The sequence below is a fragment of the Anabrus simplex genome, chromosome 3, assembly GCF_040414725.1.
Source record: "Anabrus simplex isolate iqAnaSimp1 chromosome 3, ASM4041472v1, whole genome shotgun sequence".
NCBI classification, from domain to species: Eukaryota; Metazoa; Arthropoda; class Insecta; order Orthoptera; family Tettigoniidae; genus Anabrus; species Anabrus simplex.
Window position 1 is genome coordinate 279191904 of NC_090267.1, and position 27917 is coordinate 279219820.

The window sequence follows — 27917 nt, forward strand, 5'->3', positions numbered from 1 at the left end:
GAATTTTGCTCACATTCAGGAATGTCCCACAAAATTTGAGTATCTTATATACTTACAGCATCACTAATAACATCCACAGACTTAAGCTCATTAAGAAGCCAATTTCGTTTCTTCTTGTAAACATTTTTATCTGCTTTTATCTGTGAACAAAACAGAATTCCAATTATAATATTAACCCTACAAAAAAAGTGCAGAGTGATCAGTCCTTTACATTGCTCAAATTACAGAAAATGTTAATTGATTCTTAGGGTAAAATTGTATATATTTATCATTTGGCAAAGTATACATAATGAGGCTCAAAGAAAAAAGAATAATATTATGCCTACTACATGTTATTATCTCAGATCCAATGAATTTGTTCACTGGACTGCATTAGATATCAACAACAGGAAGTCAATCCACAATTTTTCTCCATACGCCCTCAGGCAACACTGCTGGATAGTTTGTTCAAGAGCACCATAATGGCATCGGAGAGAGAGAAATTCGCCCCACTTAAACTCCCACCGCAGATTCCGTGGTTAGTCTGGATCCTATTCAGAGCACTCCATGGTTTCCTTGGTAACTTAAAACCTGGAGCAGATGTTGATGCTGAATTCAGAAATAACCACGACTCAGGAAAAGTTTTTGAGGTCCATTCATCTATCCAATAGGCACTAGGATCACAAAGATTTAAGTAATTCTTTGGGCATAATAGATCAGTAGATGCCTAGATTTAAGCCTATTTCTCTAGAGAATGGGGATATCCTCTTGAACAGGCAAATTACTGGAGTATTAGCCATGATCTTCTTGTACTCACAATTCAGTTCAACTTCTTTGTGAAAATGAGGTGGAAAAATATTGCTGAGAACAGGAAGCCAGTAAACTGGAATGAATCTATTATAACCAGTGATCAGTATCAATTATTCTGCTGGATATCAATTAACATGGGGAAATTGAACCAAACAAGACGACAGTATTCAGTCACAGAGAAGGTCAGTCTTAAAGCAGAGCAACTTATGTTTGTAGTAGAAGCCTCCAAAGAATTTTTTCTACATTTTATTGTTATGGTTTTTTATTTTGGCTGCAGTAATATGATGGTGTTGCTTGAAAGAAAGTGTCCAATCCAGAGTTACTACCAGCTACTTCAGAATCATCATCATCATAGAACCCCTCCAGCGGGCCAGATAGGGTGGTGTTGAACGAGTCCTTGCCATCGCTGTCTGTGCAGAAATGCCTCCTCTCTCCCGTATGTTTCGAGCTGTTAGTGGACAGTTGATGTGGAATGACATAAGTAGATAAATATGCTTGAGCGGAGCTTTTGAAAGTAGGAAAGATCAGAATATGAAGACGTTGGAATTCAAGAGGACCATTTGGGACAAATATTCAATAATTATAATTATTATTGCCTCTTATAAGTCCAACACCTCGTCCACGTCATGGAAGGTGGGCAACAGCATGAAGTACGGGATTGCCTGTAGGAGTGATGTACAACGGGGACTGTATGTGCCCCAGGACCGCTACTGTACCTATGAAGGCCTTTCAGGAACCCTGTAAATTGACGGATAACGGGGCTCTGGTGAAGTCCTCAATGGCAAATGTGGCAGAGAAGGAGACCTTTGGAATGGCAAATCTGGCAGACGAGGCAAACCTCTTCCCGTGGGGTTAAAGAAATAGGGAGAAACCACTGCCTTTTGGTGCAAAGGGATCTTCAAAGGCCTAGGGAGACAAACCCTACAGGAAATGGCAGGCTTGGTGGCTCAAGTGGCAGCCCCACCACCAAGGACGGGTGTTGTGGGCTAATAACTTGCACATCTTAAATCCAATTATTAAAGAAATTGAAGTGAAATTAAACCAGATGAATACTTCTATGACAAACTTGGGCCCGAAGTGGAAAATGAGAATTGGTTGTTGGAATGTTAGAACTTTGACAGAGGAAGGTAAACTAAAGCAGACTGAGAAAGAGATACAAAATTATGGGTTGGAAATTCTTGGCTTAAGTGAAGTGGTGCTTATACTTTGCTATAAGCAATTGAAACACAAAGATGAAGTCAGTCGTAATGATACGGACCCAATGATAAGAGTTTCAAAATTAACTGGGGTTAGTGTTTATTTTAATCTTGTTTCTATGATAAGTTTCTAACATAATGACAATCAGTTGAAATGGAAGAATATTTCCTTATGAAACTAACCTAATCGTGTATACACCTACTATGTCTTGTCTTGTCTCCACTTTGATACAGTTTGTAGACATAACCTTTGTGTATTCATATTGACTTATAGCATATGTGTGTGTAATATATTTCCTTGTGTATATGCTTACAGTGTGGTTTCAGTTTAGTCCGAGAAGTAATAGGAAATTTCAAGAAGGGAGTTGAATTTTCTACCACAGGTAAACACCGGAAGTGTGAATATCCAGTGACCGGCATAGACAGTTTTTCTAAGGAACCAATAGCAAGCTTTATTTATGATAAATTACATAAAGGTAAGGTAACTTCACAAGGAATCTATTGTAACTTAATTTATAGAAAATGGCACGCAGGTGAGATAACCTCCCAGAAATGTTCTGTGCATGTATCGACATACAGCTCTTTTGAGCCCCTTGTAACACTTTATTTCTCCCCACAGGAGAAGCTGTAACTGTAAGAAAGGTTTTCAATCACATGAAAGCAAATAATGACACTTATTTGTACAGGGGCTCATAAACATCATTAAGAATTTTGAAGGCCATGGGATTTGCGTTGGAGTAAAGGAGATCCCTATGAGTACGTTAGAGAAAATGAACACAGTTGTTTTAAGAGATCCTGTTTTCTGAGAAATAAGGACAGTAAGAAACCAAAACCTGTCGTTTTCTTCAATGAGACTTGGATTTTTATGAATGGTAAATATATGTTATATATTATATTTTATATAAAAATCATAGAATAATTTATCTTCATCAGGTGTCTTTGGTTTCAAATTTGCATTTCTCTTTCAGGGTCACCCACATACTCCTGGAATAAACCACACAAATCTGGACATGATGGTCAAGGAGTAATTTGTTGACCTGTGTCTGAGGGAGGAAGACTGGTTATTGTTCATACTGGAATGAAAGATGGCTTTGTACCTGGAATGTTCTTACTTTATTGTATTACAGTGAGCTGATCTCTCTTTACATAGTTATAAGGGTATTTAGGTGTTGTAGTATGGATATAAGGTGGAGACACACAAGTCTCTGGTAAGACCACAACTTGAGTATAGTTCCAGTGTATGGGACCCTCACTTGGATTACTTGATTCGAGAACTGGAAGAGTTCAAAAGAAAGGAGGAAGATTTGTTATGGGTGATTTCTGACAAAAGAGTAGCATTACAAAAAAGGTTGTTGAGTTTGGGCTGGGAAGACTTGGGAGAAAGGAGACGTCATGTGGAATGACATTGGTAGACGAATAAGTTTGAGTGGTATTTTAAAAGTATGTAAGATCACAGTACAATGATAAAGTTAAGGATGCAAATTGGGGCAAATATTTGTTTATTAAGAAGGGAATTAGGGATTGGAATAATTTACCAAGGGAGATGCTCAATAAATTTCCAAATTATTTGCAATTATTGAAGGAAAGACTAGGTAAACTACATCTGCCACCTGGGTGACTGTCCTAAGTGCAGATCAGTGGTGACTGATTGATTGAAACTGACTGGCACTATATCGGAAGTGGCATTAAAACTTACTACTCACTGGGTTCTATATGTGGTTCTTGATTTTGACTTCTCCACTGTTAAGGAATCTCTTGGTTATTAAAATAACCTGCAGGTATTCACTTTAGGCCAATGATTAACTATTGAGAGGTACTTCAATCAAAACTTCTCCAGTGTGTTTTCATATAATATTACTGGATATTTGTATCAGTAAATTACTTGTATTGTAGGCCTATTTATTATGTTTGTTCTGTATTCGACAATCGCCACCTGAATCAGTGCATTATACCTGACTGTTGAACACCTCCCAAGCTTCTTATTTCTTAGTGCCTTATATGGATTCAGTGTTCGCAGCAATTACATTTGTTCTGAGGTATTAAAATTAGTGTTTATACTTATATGATTAATACAAGTGATTGTGGACTTGTAATCTAGATACAGGCCTATTAATGGAAATACATTCATGAAAGATGTTAGGATAAAGTAGTGTAAGTAGTAATTCATTGGCTTCATCATCAAGTGACTTTGCTACATTGTAGTTGGTTTTACTTAAAATAAGACATCTTTCTCTATCATTCAACACAAATCACAATTTATGTCAATTAACAGGCCTATCCCTGAAGAGGGTGATCCCATATTTTTAGGGAATACTTTTTTTTTTTTTTTTTTTTTTTTTTTTATTTAAAGAAATAACTTTATTCTAAAACTTTAAATTCTTACAGGTGGTGATTTGATGTTTGCCACAAACTTGAAGAGAAATCAAGATTATAATGGTGCTATGAACAGTGAGAAATTTCAGATGTGGGTGGAAACACAATCGTAGGAATAAGAAATATAGGACCCTGTGTTATTGTAATGGATAATGCAACATATCACTGTAAGCTTGTGGAGTATCAACCAACAATGAATGGAGGGAAGGATCAGTTAGTGGTAATTAGACTACACTGAATATTTCCTTCTACTCAATGATATTTAATGATGTTACAAAATTTAATTTTTATTTTTCCTTTAATTTATAGTCATGGTTGAGGCAGAATAGGGTGTCTCCACCAGAAAATGCAACAAAAGATGAACTGCAAAGGTGGTGTCATATGAATCGAAGTCACTGAAAGAGGAACAGAAGCATCTAAACATAGATAATGTTTACTTTCATGAATGCATAACAATATTTCTCGTTTTTTTTTGTTTTTTTTTTTTTAAACCAGGTACATTGTTGACGAGATGCTGCACAATGAAGGGCATACTGTCCTAAGACTTCCTCCATACCACTCATTTTTCAATGCCATCGAATTAGTATGGTCTGTGGTGGAGCAGTATTATAACATAGAGCCTTCAAGACCTGGCCATGGCTTGGACCGAGTTAGAGCTGTGTGCAAGAATCTCTTGATCAGGTAGGCCAGGTGGAAATGTTATTTATTGGATATAGGCAAGTGGTGTTATGATATACTTGTCAGGTTGTGATACTTCAATATATCCTACAGGTGACAGCAGAGATGTGGAGAAATGAAGTGAAACACGCTGAGAAGATTGTCGAGTTCTACAATAATGAGGTGAGAGGTGTTCCTCAGGTGGAGGAACTAGTCATGCATCATGGAAGCAGTGAATCAGAGGAGGAAGAACAAGAAAGAAGAGGAGAAGCTGAGGTGTTAGCTGTACTATTGTAAGAGCCATTCCATGAGATTAAGAATTTTAAACTGTGCTGGGAAAAAATACATTTCTAATTGCCCTGTTCTTTCAGATAAAGCAAAGTTACATTTAAAAATTGTGGAATAAAACTACCTTTTTTCTACGCATAGCAACTCTGTGGTGCTAAATATATAGGCACCGCTAATATCAGAGGGAGAATGTGACAGATTTCATTATCATGAGAGCATAACAGATCGATCCAGGAATCTGACATCTGGGAATCGAGCTTCATTGCAAACTTACGTACATTTTTATAATATTTCCTGTCCATCTCCGTAGAAAATTTAACGATCTTCTCTTAATTAACATTTCTATTAGATCTGAGTAATTTAGTGATTTTTTTACTTTTCATCTTACATTTGTAAAGGTAGTTTTGAGTATGAGAAAGTGTGATTTGGGATCTATTAGTGAAGATTTAGAGTAGATTGTCTTTTGAGAATATTTCTACCTCAATGCAATTATTTAAAATCATGTTTACTAATCAAGTGACCTCTCGAATAAATAAGAATTTAAAACGATTATTTCAGATTTTTATGAAACATTGTGGGACGAGATTTAGGTTGCGTTTCATCTAGTGCATTGCCACGCAATAATGCAGATTGTGTCATCTTATTTAAATGTTAATTCAGTTGTTGATGGCAGATTTAAAAATCATTGCTAATAATAATAATAATAATAATAATAATAATAATTTAAGATCAGGTTAAATGAAATTTTAATGGTCATGAGTGATAAAATGATGTTAGAATTTTTCATATGGAATATGTAATATGTGCTCAATTACAGTGTAAATTTGCCTGGAAAATGGTAAACCTGCTGGATATTTATTGAATTTTGGAAGCATGTGTCACGGGTTACAATGCATTCCAAGATAAATGTGGAACATGTGTTGAGATTATATTTCAAATGTTTAAGGAATAATAATAATTTATCGACACTTAATGACCACGTGTCCGATGATAAGTGTTAATCTGGACGATGTGCATGATTATTGTTCTACCAAATCTTCTGAGTAAAACTTTGGATTTCTGAAGAAATTGCCATTGTAATGACAAGATAATGTTCAATTAAGTGATTATTCTAATTTTATCACGAGTCACGTCAATTGTTGATCATGTTTGAATTTTAAAAAGGGCATCTGCCTATTCCATTCAACCTTCCTTTTATGATAATAATCATAAATTAAAATAAGCCCAGAATCCGAGTGTAAATTTGTATATAAAATCCGAGTATCCTATGTGTGCATGGTGTGTGTGTGCGTGTGTGTGTGTGAAGTAGTTACTGAATTTTGAAGTGCTATTTCTTGAAATGTGGTTCTTAATCTGACCACGTGTTCAGCATGGTGGATCAGATTATTCCAGCATTGTCTGTATTTTTGTTCATTTCTTTGAGATTGTTAATGAATAATTTTTATGCAAAATTTAGTGACAGATTTAATTATATAATAACACGATTTTGTGCAAGTGAACAAGAACATAAAATTTTCTAAAAGCAAGCATAAGCCAGTTTGTAAGATAAATGAAAGAGTTGTTATGTTAAAAATAACTAGTGATTATTTAGTTCTTATAACAACATGATTAATTTCAATTAATTCATTTAATGAGTTTTCAAAAAAGAATTGTTATGTTAAATGTCATTATTGATTAGTAAGTCATGTGGAGCACGTGTTGAAATTATATTTCAAATGTTTACGGAATAATAATAATTTATCGACACTCAATGACCACGTGTCCGATAATAAGTGTTAACCCAGACGATGTGCATGATTATTGTTCTACCAAATCTTCTGAGTAAAATTTTGGATTTCTGAAGAGATTGCCATTGTAATGACAAGATAAGGTTCAATTAAGTGATTATTCTAATTTTATCGCGAGTCACGTCAATTGCTGATCATGTTTGAATTTACAAAAGGGCATCTGCCTATTCCATTCAATCTTCTTTTTATGATAATAATCATAAACAAAAATAAGCCTAGGATCCGAGTGTAACTTCAATCAGGCCATTTAATAATTTCTCAAGAGTATGAATAATCCAAATAATTAAGTTGATAATCTCAACGTGTGTTATTTGAGAAATTATCATTAAGAGAGAATGGAAGTCTAATTTTTATTTCATTCTTTACAGAATAGCCAATATGTCAATGATGTTCAAGATAAAAGAATTTTTTGTAAATTTACTCAACGATCTTAACTTCATGAGGGTCAAGAATAACTTCAGCAAGAATCATTTGTTTGTTAATTTCATTATTATTTGTGCATATTTACAATAAATGTCAAGCCTATTTTTAAATTGTTCTTTTCTTTTATTGTCATCAACCTTTGTCCTTTAAATGCCACCAAAATTAGGACAGCTTGCAAACGAACGGTCCACCTTGGGAACTCACGCCTGCTGGCTGAGCTTGACCGGGAAATAGGGGACAATAGTAGGCGAAAAGCAAAGGAGAAAATGGTCTCACTTCATAGATGTTTCATCCTCTAAAGAAATAGCATGCACCGTTAACAGCATTCACTACATTTGTGCTAGTAGTACGCTCACTAGATGGCAGCAGCATGCAGAGCATGCTCCTGTCAGCGCCTAGTGAGACCAGAGAGCAACTGGTTTCCAGCATCTTCAACGTATAACATACAGACATGTTTCCATAACCACCATGTGCATGGCCACATCGCCAACTAGTTAAATCAATAGCCATCCAGGCAATTATTCATTTTCAAACTGTAAATAGTGTTTATTATCGGCACACTTTATCTGAATGCATTTACACCCTAGTGCTGAATCGGTCGACCTCGGCAATCTTCGAGATTCGTACTGGCAACCTTTGAAACACAAACTATGAATCGCTTAAGCATCGTTGTGCAACATCTGGCGTACACTTTACGTACTAGTACTGTTGTTGCTTACACAGCAAAGTCAAACTATAGAATTCACGCTAGGAATAAGATTCGCATCAAGAAATGTTATATAATGTTACATAATGTGTGACACAGTTGTTGGCTTAAGATTATAACTGTTTAGAAACTTCATATCGATTGATCATATTCTCGATTCAATTCAGATTTAATTTTCATTCAGTTGGCAGAACTACCGGAACTGGGACAGCTCCCTCCTTACTCCTCACTCCGGTACACAAATGCATCCAGATAAAGTGTGCTGATAATATGTGAAGTGTTTATTATTTCATGTATGTGTAATATTAGTTAATGATCAGCCCTATGGCATAATCATGCGTATAACCAACCTACAGCCCACTAGCAGAGGCAATCTTCGCTGTTCAAAATTACAATTAACATGTGTCCTACAGAATTAAAATATAATTTATCACTCCAAAAGATATTCATAGCTTCACTTTTAATTCTTATACTTAAGAATACTCTTTTGGAGGAGGCTGGTGTGTCCCTAGCAAGCATAAGTAAGGATCTCTCTCCTCTCTACCACTTCAGACATCACTTCACATCATTTTACTATGCCCCGCATCCTACGTATCTGCCATTGAACTAAAAACCCAGTACCCAGTATGTTCTTAAAACATTCTAAGACTATAAGAAAGAACACAATATTATATCTGCCTAGTATTTCACTGTGTGGTTCTTGATGTAACATAAAATGATTTAATACACAGCAACAGAGAAGGCTTTCAAATGTGTATGTGAACGAAAGAAATTTGCTGGATAGTTTAGGGGAAACAGGGGTAATTAGAACATTATCATATAAATACCATATGTAGGAAAATAAAATACAAAATTGATAGGAAATAGCATCTTAAAGTTGTTCAGAATCTGTATGTCACACATCATTGGTTAATATTAATTGTTCTGGAATTTATAAGTATTCATATTTTGGCATGTCCACAAAGTAACCAAAAATATTTCTGCATTCCCATACATTACAGAGCAGGGGTGGCCACTAACCTTTATTATGGGAGCCATGAATTTAGGAGATAAAATTGGGAGCAGACTTAGAAAATGGTTTATAAAATGAAGACAAATTTTTCATTTTATAACAAATGAAGGAACATTTATTTTCTACACTACACAGAATATTATTGTCCAGATAAACATCAAGGAATGAGAGTTTACTTTTGAGAAGTGCTTTTCCGAGTGTTCATTTTTGTTGTGTTTTTTTAATCTGGCTGATAACTGGTAAGCACAGTTCGCACAAGTTCACTTAAAAATGTTCAGCAGTTAGTTCTGATCGATATTTAGATTTAATTAATTTAAGCGTTGAGTACAGTGATTCACACACATGAGTGTCCCACAGATTGAGAAAGTCTCTTAGCACACTCTTTTGTTAGTGGGTATTTTTTTTCTGGAACATTCTTCCAAAATTCTATGGTAGAAACTATACTTCACTTGAGTCCTTTTAGTCCTTCATCCTCTTGCAGTTCCAGTAGCTCCAACTCTACAGCTGCTCTATCCTTTGTTATTGGAGATGAAACAGGACAGCCATCATCCATATAGCAAAAAGATTTTCCAAGAATGAAAATGAAGGTGTAAGTGATCTCAAATCATTAAATCTGCCATTGATATTTTAGGCAAGGCCAGACATTTTACTACATCCTATTTAAAGTAAATGTTAGGAAGCTTGTTAATGTAAATATAATCGTAACATAAATGTGGACTGTTTGCATAAGGTCACAGCTAGCTTTCTTTCCATTTTATGCAGATTTTTAGCTGAGCGGTTAGTCATTTCTTTTTACGAGTCAGTTTAATTTTTAATTGTTTAACTTGTTTTGCTTTGATGTTTGAGGCGCAATGTATGTCTCGGGGCTTAAGTATAAATAAGGATTCAAATTAAAGTCAGGAAGCACTAGATCAGATTATTATTAATGGGAGCTCAAAGCGTAAGGAAACATGCCGTCACATTTTCTGGAATTTATTGCATGATGTGTGAATGAGAATGTGTGAGACGATGGAGTTTGGATCCACAAATTTTGATAGTGTCATCTTCACGACTATTTTGAATATCAAGATGAGTGTAAATTAGTAACCGATTTAAGAGTTCCTTGAACCAAGTTCCGTATTCCAAGTTCCAAATAGCTAGAATAACTTTTTTCTGTAAAATTTTATTATTATTATTATTATTATCATCAATGTGAGTTTCTTGAGTTGTAAGATTGAGATATTTCAGTAACTTTCAGCTGTTCAGACATGATTGATTGTCTATGTGGCATTTTCTTAGTTTGAAGTTATAGTATTATTACAGAGTTGGCCACTTTATTATTCAAGTTCAACTTTACGAGCACGAGTGCTATGATTTGTGACCAGCGCGGTCTTGTTTCTTTTCATGCAAGCGAATGTTGATGACGTAATTTATATTTGTATCGGTTTTTGGCAACTTTAGGACATGTGATGTTTTATTTGTGATTATGAGTAAGAGGATGCGTTCCTCATTTGAAAGGCCTGCATTTTCTCGATTGTGTGACATGCCTTGGATAGACTGTTGAGCAGCATGTGCAAAGGGTTGGACCCTCTGTTTTTTGTTTGCTGCATTATTTTGGGAGACTGAATCTCTGCTTTGGTGTCACTTCGCCATGTGCTGGCAAGGGTGAGAAGTGTGTCTACCAAGGAGAGTTTTATTTAAGCGGCCTAAGCTTCATGACGATTCTATTGGGTTCCATGTCACTATGGTAGTTGCAGTGGACAAGATTTTTATATTGCGACGTTTAGCTTGAATTTTCTTTTGTGATATAAACGTGCTGAGGAATATTTCGGTGTCATGTAATCTATTTCAGGAACCAACATTGAATTATGTGTTGAAAGTTAAAGCATATTCTTATTTTCATGAATTTTTGTCGTGTAATTTATTTCAGAAATCCATGTTGAAATGTGCGTATCATTGTAAAGTCTACTAATTGATTCATTTTGTGTCATGTAATTTATTTCAGGGACATACGTTGAATAGGATATGCTGCTTAAGGTGTAAAATTAAGTTTCCTTATATTTTCCATCGAGGCTTTGAGTGAATGCGAGTTGCGTGAATGCCGCATGCTTTCTTGTTGAGCCCTGGAAAATATGACATGTTTTTGTTTCTGTGTCCATTTGCCTTTTATGTGATTTTATTGTGTGTGGTCCCGACCCACAGTGTTTTGTTGTGCTCATGAGATTGCTCATGATTCGAGGTGTACTGTATATATTTTGGTAGGATATTTTACCAGTTGTACAGTTAGATTACCGTATAATCTCGAATACCACCCGCCACCGAATAAGACCCACACCCTTATTCTGAAAGAACAAAATTTTTAAAAAAGTGAAGTCAAAATTATTTACAATCTTTACTAACACACATCAAATGATTACAAAATACAAATAAAAGTAAACAAACATTTCCAGAATGATATGCAACGAGTTCATTCATTCATCCATCCAACCATCATCATCATCATCATCATCATCATCATCATCATCATCATCATCATCATCATCATCATCATCTCGACATCAGTACCAACTTCAGAACTTTCATTGCCATCACCTTCACACAAAACGCCGTCATCACTGCCATCCATAGGATTAGAAATGCTACATTTCCTGAAGCTCTTCCGTGCGAGGTCTCCATGGATACAATTCCATGCTGTCAAAATCCAATCGCGAATACACGACTCGTCAATATCGTATTTCTACCGGAGGCACGATTTCCAATAATTTCGGCTTCCCGAACTACTTTCAGTTTCTTACTCGCAGTAAAAGATCGCAAACGCTTTGTGGAATTCATGTTGATACTCTGAGAATGTGCGTGAGGTTGACGCCAAGCGTGGAAGTAGCGTATACTGAGAGCGGAGAGGGCATTGTTGTTGTTTCCACTCTGCTGACTTCCTTTACCTCTAGCTGTGACTGTGTCCCTCGGCCTACCTACTCTCGCCCCATTATCCCCTGCTCATTTCTTATCGGTGTTTATAATCGCACTTACACTTGGCACCTCTCCCTGTCTCTCTTCGCACAGCACACTGATACTTTAGGTATTAACATTTCTACCATCCCCATCTTCTTCAGTATCACTATCTTTCACTTACCTATCTTCCCCACTAATCGCTACACTTCTCTCTGTTTCTTCGTCTTGTATCATCTTCATTTCTAGGTCCATCAATCTATTCACAGACCAGATTCTACTCCAGCTGCTGCTTGACACCACTAGTTCCTGACCTCTGATGATTGCTCTCAGCCCATGATGTCAAGCTCTATCTTATGTTTTCTAAGAATTTTTTCGTTCCTAAATGCTTCAGTTCTCATGTCCCTCTTGATCCATATTTTTTCCCTCTGCATGTTACTCGCATTGCCAACCACAATATCAGCCATCAACATAGAAAACAGTTGTACTTTGATAGGCCTGTTGCCTCTAATTCTTCCCACTCTCCGCACATCGTCTATGTCCGCTTCACTAAAATTGATTTTCATTTTCCCCTGAATTAGGTCCACTACTTTATAGATTGTAAGTACTTTCTCCTCCCTCTTCTCCTCAGGCACGCCATATATAAATAGGCATTTCTTTCTACACTTTAGAGTGTTGGCTTCCACTTCTGCTTTCAGTTTCAGCGTCTCCTCTTCCAATCGTCCTATTTTCTCTCTTAATGCTGCAACTTCTTCAGCATTTTTCCTTGCTTGCGATGCTGTGTCTTCTGCCCTTTCTTGGAACCATCCCTTCCTTTTTCAAACTCCCTTGTTTGCTCTTTTATCATATTTTTGAGTTGCTCAAAGGGGCAGACTTCTATAACCACCTCTTTTACAACTCTTCTGATTGCTTCCATGTCTTCCCAGCTCACATTCCCACTGGGAGTCGGACCTGGGTTCAGCTCTACCCCCCCCCCCCCAAATCCATAGCATTATCATAATCACCGCCGCTGATAGCATTAATTCTTTCGTTTCCATTTCTATTTTACACCCTCCTGTCTTCACTAATTTCTTCCCTGCCAACCTCCTATGATCACCCTGTATTGCCCCACACCAATCACTGTTTTTAAACTCCTCACTAGCTTCCTGTACTCGACACCTACACTCCCTTCTCCCACTCCAGGGACCCTCCACTCAATACGTCTGCACTCACCAGTGGCTTAGGCTGAACTGATATGACAAGTCTAGGTAATGTTATATTTTCATGCTGCAGTGATAAATTGACCTTTAACTCTACCTGAATTTGCAGTAAGTATTGGCAAATTATCTGGTTATTATACTGATTTTTTAATATTATAATAATAATAATAATAATAATAATAATAATAATAATAATAAAAATAATAATAATATAATAATATAATAATATAATAATAATAATAATAATAATAATAATAATAATAATAATAATAATAATATTAATAATGTTACTGATTTTACATCCAACTAACTACTTTTATAGTTTTCAGAGATGCCAAGGTGCCAGAATTTTGTCCTGCAGAAGCTCTTTTGAGTGACAGTGAATCTACTGACAACAGACAGGACAATCACTTAGTATAAGAATGATATTTTTGTTCCCCCTCACATTGTTCCTCAGATTCTGAGACACATAAGTGGACACACCTTTTCCTGTCTGCAGCTTGTCATGACATACTCACTTCCTTGCTGTGCGAGGCCCTTTAGAGTTTCATATTTCTTTTTGCATTGTCGCTGAAATTGATTTGATCTCTTCCCTCTGGTATAAAAGAAAGCCAACTATCAGGTTAAAACTTTGTTGGAACAATCTCCATAGCAACTCTCCTTACAGTCTATAAAGTTAGTTACCAGCTCTTGGACTTAAACGTTAACATGACCGTGACTAATATTTCCCTTATTTGTCACTGTATCAGAAAGAGATATAGGACAAGTAACCACGAGTTTTTTTTTTGTAAAACCAACTGTAAAGGAGATACAATGGATTTTATACTTTAGGTCCCTTCTGAAGTAACCCTTCCTGGTAACATTTTTTGGACAACTTATAGCTAAGATCCTACTCGACCTTATTCTAAACTGAAATACCAAGTTTCATTAAAATCCACCCATGATGCTGTAACAGACACATATATTAAACTGAACTTGACATAGGCTATTACAATGACGCTAGCATTCTTGTCAAAATATAATATTAACTGATTGGAATGTCACTGTTAAAAGCAATAATATCATAGGAAATGCTCGATCAAATGAAAAACAGTACCGTTTCTCACTTTACACTAACAATCACTGGCGTTCTGACAGGCCCAATTTCCAGAGCTGGAATGAATTGGCCGCAGACAGCATTGAACACTGCTCTGCTGTTTTCCATCAAGTGTGTACGCTCGTTATTCCTACCAGAGCATGAAAACAGGGATCAAATAGCTGGAATACTATGATGAACCAGTGTGTTTCATACCAGTAGTTATCAGAACATGTACAGTATGAACCAGACGAAATGGAATGCTTAAAAAAAAAAAAAAAAATTATCAAACTCCCCAGCTGCCTCCCGCCAATATTCAAGCAGGTTGTTCTACTCAGGAAGCAGTAATAATCCCATCTATCAGAGATGAGTGGCAGCAGAAGAAACAAAACACATCACAACAAACGATAATCAATGTGATGTTACTGCTGATAATTTTATGGGATTTCAACATTGTAGGCCTTCAATTTAGTTTCCCTCTGACTGTGATATCAGGGCATCTAATGTAAAACTAGTCCTCTTTCCTCCTTTCATCATCCCTTATCCTATTCTGCAAGCAATTGTTCCTTTATGATTTTTTCTCATTTTTATAATCATCTTCAACATTTTCCTTGTTGATATGAACTGATGACTCCAAGGTTTTTCACATTAAGACAACTGTGACAAAAACCACCACCATCATCAGTTAACACAACTGAACAATATTTCCTTGGCATTTATATGGACTAAGCAACAAATGTCTAAAATCATGAATACTGTTTTCACAGTCAGTACTGTAAAACTATTGTTGTAGTTGATATGGTAAAACTGCATAAAACGTATATGCTCAGAAATTGTATTCTGTATAGCTTTTGTTTTGTAGTATTTATCGATTGGACCACTAATAACATAGATATTATAGAATAAAATTTTAGGCCTTCCCCAAAACTACCATTTCACCCAACGTGAATAAAATTATTTATAGCCTAGATTTTAGTGGCTAATTCCCCGGCTTTGCATGTCTATTTTCATTAAATTCTGTTCATCCATTTTCTCACGGCTGGGCATTGGTATCGTCTAAGCAACAAAAGTTTAAATTACTGAATATCTCTCATCACAGACAACACAGTAAAACTGCATTGGACATAAATGACCAAAAATGTTATTCTCTATAATTTTTTGTCATTTAGTATTTATTGGTAGGATCAATAACAACATAGATATCTGAGAACTAAATTTTAGGCATCGCTAAGATTTCAGTCAGCATCATAAATTTTTTCATAGCCTAAATTACAGCGCCGCCCTGGTAATCAATATGTGCCACCTATCTCTCATGGTGTAAGAGGTACCAATACCGGTGTGCTTAATTGCGCTCCTCTGCCAGTCTGTAATAATTGTATTAAGGTATGATTTTTTTTTAATTGAAAAGGGAAATAATTATTCATTTTGTGTTGGTTGATTTATATGTAAAAAAAAAAAAAAAAAAAATCGTAATTTGGGACGTGTGTGTGACCAGGGCAATGGCCTCGCTATTATGTTGGCTGACAGTAATTATTAGTGTGCATCGGTACGTGGTAGTCCTTGGTGGACACCCATCCAGGTACTGACCACACCCAGCATTGCTTTGGTATGACAACGGGACTGTACCGGTGCTATTACGCAGGAACTCGCATATTTATAATTCATAAATTATAATTTATGTGAGCGTGTGAATGTTAAAATTTAGAAAAGCAGCATTTAGGTAATTTAGTAGCTTGTGGCGCTCCGCCTCGGCTCCAAGGTTCCAGTGCTTCAGTTTACTTTAGGTAGGAAGTGAGGACGTGAGAACTTTTCATCTTGTTCATGGGTGGATAATTTTACTTGGCATGAGTGCGGAGTGGGGTTTAATATAGATTGTGATGTTGGCTTGGCAGGCGGTGCAGTAGGGGGATGTTTTGGGTCGAAAGTAACTTGAGGAGTAGTATGTGTAGGAGGGTGGATGTATCTTGGCTGGGATGGAGTGTGTGGGGGTTGGTGATAGGACTTGGGTTCAAGGCTGATGGGGTTTGGGGGCTTAATAGAGGGGGTGGTTTTGTGTGAGTGTTTAGGTGTTGTGCGTGCCTGTAGTGAACTCTAATTGCTTTTTTAAGAAATGGGCAACCAGGGAATGAGGCAGCGTGACTGCCTTGGCAATTCGCACACCTTGCCTAGTCCCTTGGTACCTCACAATCAGTGTGGCGGTGAGACCCGCCACACCTGTTGCAGCGGGTGGGTTCTCAGCAAACCACTGCAGAATTATTTAGCTTAAGGCAATTATAGCATTTTGTGATAAGTATGGGTCTGGTGAGTATGAGTTTCTGGTGTGGGAGTGTTGCGTGTTGATGGTTCCTGTGACTTGGGAGCATATTTTTTACGCCTGCTCTTAGTCTGTGTCTACTTGGCCTGTGTTTTTGGTCCTGAGACTGGTAAGGTCTCGGTCCCAGGTTCGGTTGGTGTTGTTGGGGCTTAGGTAGGGGTGGTTTCTGAGTAGAGTAGTGTCCGTGTCGGGTGGTAGTGCGATGTCCATGTTATTGCGGTATTCCAGCGGCTTATTCCCTGGCTTTCCATACCGATTTTCATTAAATTCTCTTCTGCCATTTCCTTGCAATACACGTGTATACATTCACACATACATAGACAGACAGAGATGATGGAAAATTCTTACAGAAACACCATTCATTTTAAATTATGAGCAGTGTACAGACAAAACTCTTTATAGATGGCTTTCAGTGCTAGGAGTATCCAAGGACATGTTTGGCTCAACTGGTAGTGCAAGACTTCATATTTGATGCCCATGGGCAACCTGTGGAATCACACCAGGGCTTACAGTCCCCACCCCATGCCAATATCACCATCAACAGCATCATATGCCCTCATTCCACACGAAAACTGCAGATAAGTTTGGAATCGAATACAAGCATTTGGTAATCAATTTAGTGATTACCCACCCTGCTGGCCAACATTCTGATAGTGCAATTTTTTTCCACAAACAGCCATGAACTGGCTGGCCAACATTCCGATAGTGCAATTTTTTTCCACAAAAAGCCATGAACTGGCTAACCACAGTATCAACCACAGGAACTCTATGCCTTAACAGTCATGACCACCAGCCGGACTTGAGCACTTTCAAATACCATTGGACTGAGACAGGTTTCAAACTGCCAACTATGAGTCAGAAAGCCAAAGAGGTAACGCATATAGAACTGGAGTTGATGAAAAGAGATCACGGCTGCTTGACAACGTAAAAGTATGAAGATGAACTTTTTTCCTTCATACTGACCTATCATTGTTCATCTATATTCCTATTTATGTGCCTATCTTTCCATATTTAAAGGCATTATTAACATTTATGGATGTATGATATTGTCCCTGGTGATGTCTGTATGGTTCTAAGACTTTGTTCAAGTAATAGTCACTGATGTGAAAGACAGACCTCATAATGTTCCGTCTCTTTCTGGTAGTGGTAAACCATTGTGCTCAGCATAGTAGGGCTATTATGACACATCTGGTTTTGTGTATTTGAGTAGATACCCACCTGAGTGAATAAGCTTGCTACAGATTTTATGTGCCAGACTTCAGTCTTTATTCCTGATAATGAGATCAGCAAATGGAAGACATGCATTATTTTAGAAATTCCAGAAGGAAGAGTCTCACATTTCGAAAAACCCTACCCACACACACATTCTCTATAAAGCATTAGGAGGCTGGAGGACTGCAAACCATGTTCTGTATAGCTATGGTTTCAACTTCTTCAATGTAAGTTACAAATTCTATATCACTGGGCTGAATGGGTTCTCCGTGGTTACTCCATTTATTCATGCAGAGAAACTGTCATTCCACTGGAAATTATATTTGTGGGATGGTGGCAGATTAGAGCTGTGATAGTCGGTGAGAAGATGGTGCTAATCTAGCCCAGCCAATAGCTTCTTGCAACGGAATATTCATGAACAACATGAGATTGAAAATTAGGATCGTTCTTATTTCCTGAACAAAGCAGGGGGAAGAGGACTTCATACATGGTAAGCTGTTTGTACTATATACAATTGTAGAAGTCTGGCTTACAAGGGAAGTATCAAAACTTATGTGGGAACCCATCTCTCATTTTGATTGGATTGTTGACATGGCATGGTGCAAGAGGACCACGTACAAAAAATGAGCTGCCGCTTTGAACAGGAAGACTGACAAATCTAGGATGAAAGTACACATTAAACTGTATGCGAATGCAACTGGTTCGATTGGACGACCCTAGCTGCTGGCCTGCTGCCAGCCTACCCACTAATGTTTGAGAGCATGCAGAGTAGCACGGACTGAGAAGCCAGAGAGTCTGTTCTATTATATGTTACACAGGAAGTCATATAGCTATTTTGAGGACTGTTTAAAATAAGAGAATAATCACAACGTGCTCCTTTCAGGAAGAGATCTTAAATCCTATTCAGGTGTTACAGTTTGTATTGAGTTTTTTTCTACAGGAGAAACGTTTATATCAGTCAGTTTGTAATTGATTTAATTGACAGGTGTTCAATGTTATATAAAGATATCTTTCCTGTTGCTAGATTTTTAACGTCACACTAACGTATCGAAGGTTTTCGGCGATGCAATGCTGAGGAAAGTAATAAGATTGGGACAGTAGCATCCGTGGCCTTAAGGAACAGCAGCGGCATTTGCCTAGTGAATGGGAAACCACGGAAAGCCATCTTCAGGGCTGTCAACAGTGGGGTGCAAACACAACTTCTCCCAAATGCAAGCTCATAGCCACACAATCCAAACTGCATGGCCAACTCGTTCAGTATAGAGATATCTCTTGATAAAAATAAGAACAGTAATGATACTGACAGCTGCACGAAAATCATTCTCCAACCACAAGCAACAATGAAGGGCTGAGTATGAGACTAACATGGATCCCTGGAATGATGCAACAAGTCTGTCTCTATGTAAGTCATAAAGTCCCAACCATATTCCAAGTCCAGAAAGGAAACCTAGATGACACATTATCAATGATGTTCATAAAGAAAAGGTTGTGAATTTCTGGATTAATGAAGGTGGCAAAAAGCAGCAGTCATTTACAAAACATTCAAAAGCACTTTTGCCTGTTTACATTGGAACATCTACTCTACATGTGGAAGAGGCAGGTGGAAAATCAGAAGAGAAATAAACGTGGAAGAAAACAATATGTATATGATTCATTCTTGCTTTAAAGGAGGCTAAAAAAGGCAAAACAAAATGTTAGTAATGAAGACCTACATCTGTGGGCTCTGGAGATTTTGCAACGACTTCCACCTATATAGGGCGACTTCTGCACACTTCATGCATGAAATGGTCAATTTTTTGTAAGTTGCTGTACGTCGCACTGATACAGACAGGTCTTATGGCGACGATGGGACAGGAAGGAGATAGGAGTGGGAACAAAGCGGCCGTGGCCCACTTAGGTACAGCCTGTTGTGAACATGGGAAACCACGGAAAACCATCTTCAGGGCAGCCGACAATGGAGTTCGAACCCACTATCTCCCAAATACAGGACACTGACCACAATTAAGCGACTACTGCTATCGAGCTCGGAGTTGATCGATTTAAAAAAATATGCAGAATTAAGAGCAGCAAGACTACTCAATTTGTTTCACAATCCCATGATTATGATACAAAAATTGAGAAAGCAGCAGAGAAATTTGTGAAGATAACCCATGGGCGATTTATTAATTTTATCACCTCCTCAAATTACAAATGGACCAGAGTGGATATTAGTGAGAAATGTGATCTAAACAGACAATATCTTTTGTTGGTGAAACATACATGCACATTGTAGCACTACCTATATATGGTGTTTCATATCATTTTGTTATACCATGGACTACTGAGTTTGTATAGTTGGGGAATTAAGTAGTTTTTTATTGGTATCGTATTGGTACAGTCGTTAACCCCACAGAAAAATCTATTTATACATAACTAAAAGCAAAATATATTTTAGGTTAAGTCTGGTTAGAACAGTTGATTCCCTTGTAAACAGAGATAGCAAAAGACCGTGTGATTAACTTACTTGATGGATTGTAACACAAATCGGCTTCTCATTTGAAACAGCAATACATAAAAAACTATTTTTCTTCTTTTTTGGTAATTTACTGACGTGCACCATAGCCAAAACATGTTCATCATTAGGTTGAAACAAATCTTTCACTAGATTATGTCTTATAGCCGTCATCTACAATTAGTAAATCTGAAACAGATAAGTAACCGAGGAAGTCATAACAAATAAACAATATGCCTGTTAAGAGAATTAGACAAAAAATTACAATGAAATAAATAACAATAACTGAACGTACTTTTATAGGCTAATTTATAAATATAGAATCCTTCAAAATACTGCCCAAAACCAAAACTTCAATAACTATCAGTGTTAAGATCTTGTTTTTTTCAAATCGCAAGAAATACAAGTTTAGACTTAAATATCCGTTTAATAAAGTATAGCCACTAAAACAAAATTAAGATTAACTACATCACGAACATAACGTTAACAAAATAGCACAAGGCTCTAGATTATAACTTTCAACAAAAGAGAAATATAACCACAATTTGAGAAAAAATTGAGACTGTAGTCTGTACTACCAGTTCCGTACAAAAACTATACTGCGGGCGGCGTACCGAAGTGTCAGACAACAGCTGTTAAAAACAATAGTTGAGATACCAGTCGCTAAGTCTATGATCGATAGATCGATAGGTAATGAAATCCAAGCATAATACATATAGGCATAGACTAGCTAAATAATAGACTAGCTAAAGCAGTAGAAATCTGAGGATGCGAGCATGCAACCACCGCCATCTTATGTCACTACATTATCACGACGCATAAAGTAAAATAGTAGTCGAATGCGAATATTGGACAGGAGATAATTGGACCTATTACTTCCTTTATTTTACTGCTATAGAAAGAAAACCATCCCCTTAAGACCGATCTATGGACAGACCTGTTTCCATTCAACTCCCTTACGGCAAGACTCACACGTATTTTCAAGAACAGTGATGAAATTATGTTAATAAGGCGATAAGCATGCGTGTCCATTGGGTTTAGATGTAAAGCATGTGAGCTTAAACAAATGAGCTGTGGCTTCATTAGGAATGTTCCCTTTCATGATTGAGCTTAAACCATTCAGTTCAGCTTTAGCAACGGTTGAGCGTGGACGTATTGCGTGGAGGGTCCCGGGAGTGGGAGTAGGGAGAGAGAGGGAGAGAAAGGACTGACGATATAACATCTCAAGTGAGGAGTAATGCCGAAGAAGTTGCAACACTGAAAAAGAAAATAGGACGATTAGAAGAAGCAGAGTGCTGGAAGGTTGTGTGGAGTTGTAACGACAATAATTGGTGTTGAACAGTACAGAGCAACTATAGGAAGATGGCAGGGGAGAAAGAAGAAAGAAGAAGCGAAATCAGGTGGGTGTAAAAGGGAAATGGAGATTAGGGGAGAATTATTGTTTGCAGCGGCGGTGGTTATGATGTTGCTATGGATTGGGGTGTCGAGCTGAACCCAGGTCCGACATCTAGTAGAAATGAGGAATGGCCAGACTTTGAAGAATTCAGAAGCCTTGTAAAAGAAGTGGTTGAAGAAGCCTGCTCCTTTGAGCAACTGAAAAATTTTATTCAAGAACAAACCAGGGAGTTCGAGAAAATGAAGGCATGGCTACGGGAAAGGACTGACGATATAACATCTCAAGTGAGGAGTAATGCCAAAGAAGTGGCAACACTGAAAAAGAAAATAGGACGATTAGGAGAGGAGACGCAGAAACTGAAAGCAGAAGTGGAAGCTAACACTTTAAATCGCAGGAAGAAGTGCCTATTTATATATGGTGTGCCGAAGGAGCGGAGAGAAGACAGAGTGATTACAACCTATAAAGTAGTGGACTTAATACAGGGGAAAATGAAAGTTAATTTTAGTGAAGTGGACATAGACGATGTGCAGAGTGGGAAGAATTAGGGGCAACAGGCCTATCAAAGTTCGACTGTTTCCTACGCTGATGGCTGATGCTGTGATAGACAATGCGGGTAATGTGCAGAGGGAAAAATGTGGATTAAGAGAGACGTGGGAGGAGAGGCGATTAGAAATGAAAAAATACTTGGAAAGCACAGGATTCTAGCTATAAATCAAGGTCAAGAACTAGTTCTGTCAGGCAGCAACTGGAAGAGAATCTGGACTGTGAATAGTTTGATGGATTTAGAAAGGAAGATACAACAAGATGAAGAAAAAGAGAGAAGTGCTGCGATCAGTGAGGAAGATAGACAAAATACCAAAAGTAACAGAAGCAGGGAGAGGTACCAAGTGAAAATGTGACCAGAAACAGTGAAGAGGAAAGGCAGGAAAGTCAAGGCAGTGAAGTAAGGGAAGCGCAGGGGAAAAAGGCAAGGCCAGAGGCAACCTGGGGGAGTATTGAGCTGAGTAGGAGCAGAGTGAGGAGCAAAAGCTTAAGGGACCTGAAGGGAGCTGAAGTTGGTGGCAAAGGAAGTCAACAGAGTGAAGATAGCGATGAAACGGCGGCCAAGAGAGGTGGTAAAGAAGCAGGAAGTAATAAAAATTGACAGACATGTGGGGTACAAGTGGAAATGAAGGGGGTGTGATTACTCGAAGTAAAAACCATTAGAGTATTGAATAGTGATGGCAGAAGTTGCAATTGGATGTATAAAGTGTAGTTGGTGGAGGGATATTTTTGATGAAATATGTGAGTGTTGAGAGGGAGTAGAGTTAGGATGGTGGAGGTTGAAATGTGGTGATGGAGATGTATAATGCGTAGTTGGTGGATGGTTAGATGTTGATGAAATGTGTGAATGTGGAGAGGGAGTAGAGTTATGATTGTGGAGGTTGAAATGTGGTGATGGAGAAGTGCCGGTATAGGGTTGTAGTATTAGATATTGATGAATATTAGGTATCGTTGTATTATTCATGAGAGGATGGACGTGGCATGAAGGCAGTGGGGATGGCTTCTGGGTGACCCTGTGGGGGTCATATATCCGGAGTATCCGATCAACTTCATGGCATGTCCAAGGAGTATGAATATGTATGGATATTGAATGATGGAGAAGCGATATTGTAATTGGATTTATAATGCGTAGTCGGTGGATGGTTATATATTGATGAAATGCGTGAATGTGGAGAGGGAACAGAGTTATGATTGTAGAGAATGAAATGTGGTGATGGAGAAGTGATGGTAGAAGGATGTAGTAATTGGATGTATAATGAGAAGTTGGTGGAGGGTTATTTATTGGAATGTGGTACTAGAGAAGTGATTAACAAGTGGTGGTGTGTTTATTGTTGTATTAAATTATTAAAGAGGGAAGTTCAAGTATTGGCTGAGAGGTGATGATAGAGGTAAATAATGAAGTGTGTGTGGTATGATGAAATGGGGTGTTAGAGAAGTAGGGTGAGGTGATGGTGTATGTATTGTGTATTATGTAAATTTATTTGTGGTGGAATTGAGGAGATGGAGGGATGTGTGGTGTATTCATTGCTGTAAGGTGGAAGTGGAGAAAAGATGGTAATGAGATGGCAAATTTATTGTTGAGTATGGATTGGTATCTGAATTAGATCAAACATGGTTAAGCAAGGATGAAGTTGCAACAGGAGAGAAAAAAATGTAAACACAGGCAGGGCGGGTGAGGTAAGGTTGTTTGGGCTCAGCAATCCGGAGTAGGTCAAGCAGAAGAACAATGGCGGTGATGGAATGTGCCGTGTCGACAAGGACAATCAGGTAAAAGGTGTAGTCTTGCTCCGGGATTGCATATGTGGTATTCTATGTTTATTTCCAAGTATGCGCTGGCCTTCCTTTGTGTCTTTTGTTTCTTCTTTCTAGGGCTAACGGTTCCTAGAGGGAATTGACCGTAGGCCATTTGTTTGTTTATATGACGTTTATTAAGGAGAAGTATAGAGATATGATGGTGCAGATGGCAAGGAAAGAGGGACAAGGGTGAGGAAGGGCCCAAGACAAATATACTTAGGTGGGACATGACATGAAAACACTGAGGATGACTACTGGGTGACCCTATCAGAGGGAGTCACATATCCGGAGTATCCGACGGACTTCATGGCATGTCCAAGGGGTACGTTTAGAAATGGAATGGTGAGAGGGAAAACATTGTCATCTGGTTGGATCTTGGGGCCTTCAGGAGGTCTCCACGGGCAGGGCCGGTCGAGTCATCATCGGGAGAGCGGCCTTATTCTCACCAGGGGTGATGATTCGGCCGGACAGTAGGTTTTTATGTGGTGTTCTTTTCATTTTGTCTTTGTCTATAATCTGTGGTGTTCTTTTCTTTCTTTGTATGTATATTAAATATGTCTGTTTTAAAGTTAGTAGAAGTTTGTGTGTGTGGCTAAAGATGAACGCTGTTATTTCTCTCATTCAACGGATCAATTTGGTATTTTTACTGTGATCTAGAGAAAAATAATAATAAAGATTGAGCTTAAACAACACCTCCTAGATATAACGCCTCACAACCAATCTGGGAATACCCTGTGACGTCAGCATCGGCAGGTAAGCTTGAACCTTTTCAGTAATAACACAGCAATGAGTTTGGCCATGTAACGCTGAAATTAGAAGAGTTTTAATTCGTTTAATAGTGCCAATTGCTAATACCGTTGTACATAATGGTACTGATGTGTTGCGTCCTCAACTGTAAGGAGAAATGCAACAGTGATAACGAAGTGCACGCATTAAGTTTCCGAAAGACGAGGTCGTGCGGCAGATCCGTTTACGTGCAATTCCAAGACAAGACTACAGATTTACTAATAACTCAGTGGTGAGTAACTATTATTATTACATTCTCACACAATCGTAATGAGCATAGGCCTATGACATATTTAACGACACGCAACAGCTTGTGATATGTAGGCATATTTTCTCTTCAATGATATAAGGTTATGTTAGGTCACAATCATGGAATACATTATTTCAACGGTATAATTTATTATTATTATTATTATTATTATTATTATTATTATTATTATTATTATTATTATTGTTATTATTATTATTATTATTATTATTATTATTATTATTATTATTATTATTATTATTATTATTATTATTATTATTATTATTATTATTATTATTATTATTATTATTATTATTATTATTATTATTATTATTATTATACGCATTAAAACATACCACCTACAAGAGCTGCTAGTGGAGACCGATTCACTCAGTAAATGCATGAATTTCGCTCACGGTGATACATTATTTTAAGGTATGCCACAGACATTTCAAAGTCGGTGATATTTTATGGGGAAAAAACTGGTACTGATCGTCAGGAAACACTTTTAACTACTCCTCTTCAAAGACCATGACTGCCCATCATATTTATCGTCACATTCTGGCAGGTGAAGAGAAGAAGCAGGCAAAAAAGTAGAACAGAAAGAGAAGCAATAAACAGAGCCGTGAAGATAGTACATATCTCATACACAGAATTTCAATCCACAATCTTACACCGATGAAAAGTACAATAAACACGTAATTTTTCTGTACGTCGATACATCACGGCAACCATACTACATAGCATATGTAATCATCTAATAGGACATGGCCTTTATTCTAAACGGGTTTTATTAAACTATAAGATATTTCTAATGTATATGTGAATAAAATTACTAATACAAATGCGGTATATTCTTTAGTTACAAAGCATCATAGCTGCATTACAAGGAATGAGTGTAACAATGTGTAGAAAGATTCAAGAAATACGTTAAATCTAGTCCTAGTTGGTGAATTGAACACCGAGGATGATGTCCCCACAGTTAATTTAATAGTCGCAGTTAAAACGTTTCTTAGTTCATAAAGGAGTATGTGTATGATTTTCTTGTTATTTGTTCAACCTTCTGCCTGATATCTACTCATGTTTACAAATTTACGGCCGACCCCGTGGTGAAGGGATATAATGACTGCCTCTTACCCAGAGGCCCCGAGTTCGATTCCCGGCCAAGTCAGGGATTGTTACCTAGATCTGAGGCCTGGTTCGAGGTCGACTCAGCCTACGTGATTACATTTGCGAACTATCGTACGGTGAGATAGCGGCCCTGGTCTAGAAAGCCAAGAATAACGGCCGAGAGGATTCGTCCTGCTGAACACAAAACACCTCGTAATCTGCAGGCCTTCGGGCTGAGCAGGGCAAAGCCCTTCAGGGCTGTTGCGCCGTGCGATTTTTACAAATTTATGAGACATAGCAGCAATTTAACGTTGCCACATGTCAGTACTTTTAAAAGAGTAGGCTCCGGTCTGAACGGTAGTCCAATATTAGGACAGAAACTTACATACTTTCTGGAATACATTAAACATAAAGTTCAAGGTTTCGAACAGAATGACAAATTGGTAACATCAGTGGTAGGTGAAATTCTCATTAAACCATACATGAACTTCAAGGGAGGAAACATTATAGGCTCATGTGCATATACTGCCAGTGATGCTACGTCAGCTTAGATGTTAGGCCTATGCTAATATTATACGTGCTAATTTCCTTTTAAGATCATGTAATGCCTATTTAAATTGAAATATATTTGTAACATCCTGTTGTGCTGTTAGCGATTCGGCCTAAGTAAGTTAACATTGCAAGATGCTGTCGTGTTTTACAACTGTTTGCTGTTTATCTTTAATGGCAGAGTCACTAGAATACGGTAATAACGACAGTATAATTCAGTATACTTTAAAATTTAAACGCTATTTGTTAGTAAATAAATTATTCCATTTGCATATTAAAATCATGTCTGTGTTTAACCATGTTCCGCGTTTCTGTGCATTGCCATCGCCTCCGTAGCGTAACGCCACCACGCTGTTGTTAGGCCTTATTATTTAGGAGGTGTTGGCTTAAACCATTACATGTATTCTCTCTAAAACATATCTCATTTAGTTTTCACACCTGAACAACATCTTTCGTAGGAACATAGAGATTATCCCTATTCTTCAAAGAAATGAATGGATAAGGATTTTCTTTTCGTAAAGCTGCTTCCTTACAAGTATCAAATTGTAGAAAATAGACTAACATTTTTACCACAAATCCTGAGAAATATTCAATACTACTCTGTGATAATCAACCTAACACCTATCGATTTATGCAAGCTTACTAAGTTCCACTATAATTTTAACAGTAATTTTGACATCCTTACAAAATATCCTTAAAGAACAGAAGAGACCAAATCCACTATTATTTAATTACTAATATAACCAAAACAAAAAGTCAACTTATAACCTAGTATTGCAGTATTATTATTATTATTATTATTATTATTATTATTATTATTATTATTATTATTATTATTATTATTATTATTATTATTATTATTATTTTGATTCGTTGTTCCCAACGGTGGAGCGCGTTTGATCTTATTTTGCACAATGTTTCTTCTTATTTTCTTCACAATATAACTTCATTTTTTCACTGTGTTCCTTTCTGCGTATTTCTGTCCAGCCTGTATTTTTTCTTGTTGGTTTCTCTGCAAATTTATGTTTATTTACTAAGCTTCTAA

At 37.3% G+C, this 27917-nt stretch overlaps 1 protein-coding gene across 2 annotated transcripts in view; it reads right to left on the reverse strand.

Moving 5' to 3' along the window:
* Positions 1–21038, reverse strand: part of Sec3 (exocyst complex component Sec3) — a 193638-nt gene extending 172600 nt beyond the window's left edge. The window contains exons 1-3 of one of the 2 annotated variants that reach the window (XM_067144363.2): positions 20743–21038; positions 20460–20636; positions 57–140 (exon numbers count right to left, since the gene is read on the reverse strand). In XM_067144363.2, coding sequence (XP_067000464.2) covers positions 57–140; positions 20460–20621 — 246 coding nt within the window. In that variant the 5' untranslated portion in view covers positions 20622–20636; positions 20743–21038. Of the gene's footprint in view, positions 1–56; positions 144–20459; positions 20637–20742 lie in introns of those variants that run through there. The other variant, XM_067144364.2, reaches the window with a different exon arrangement.
* Between the last annotated feature and the right edge of the window lie 6879 nt (positions 21039–27917).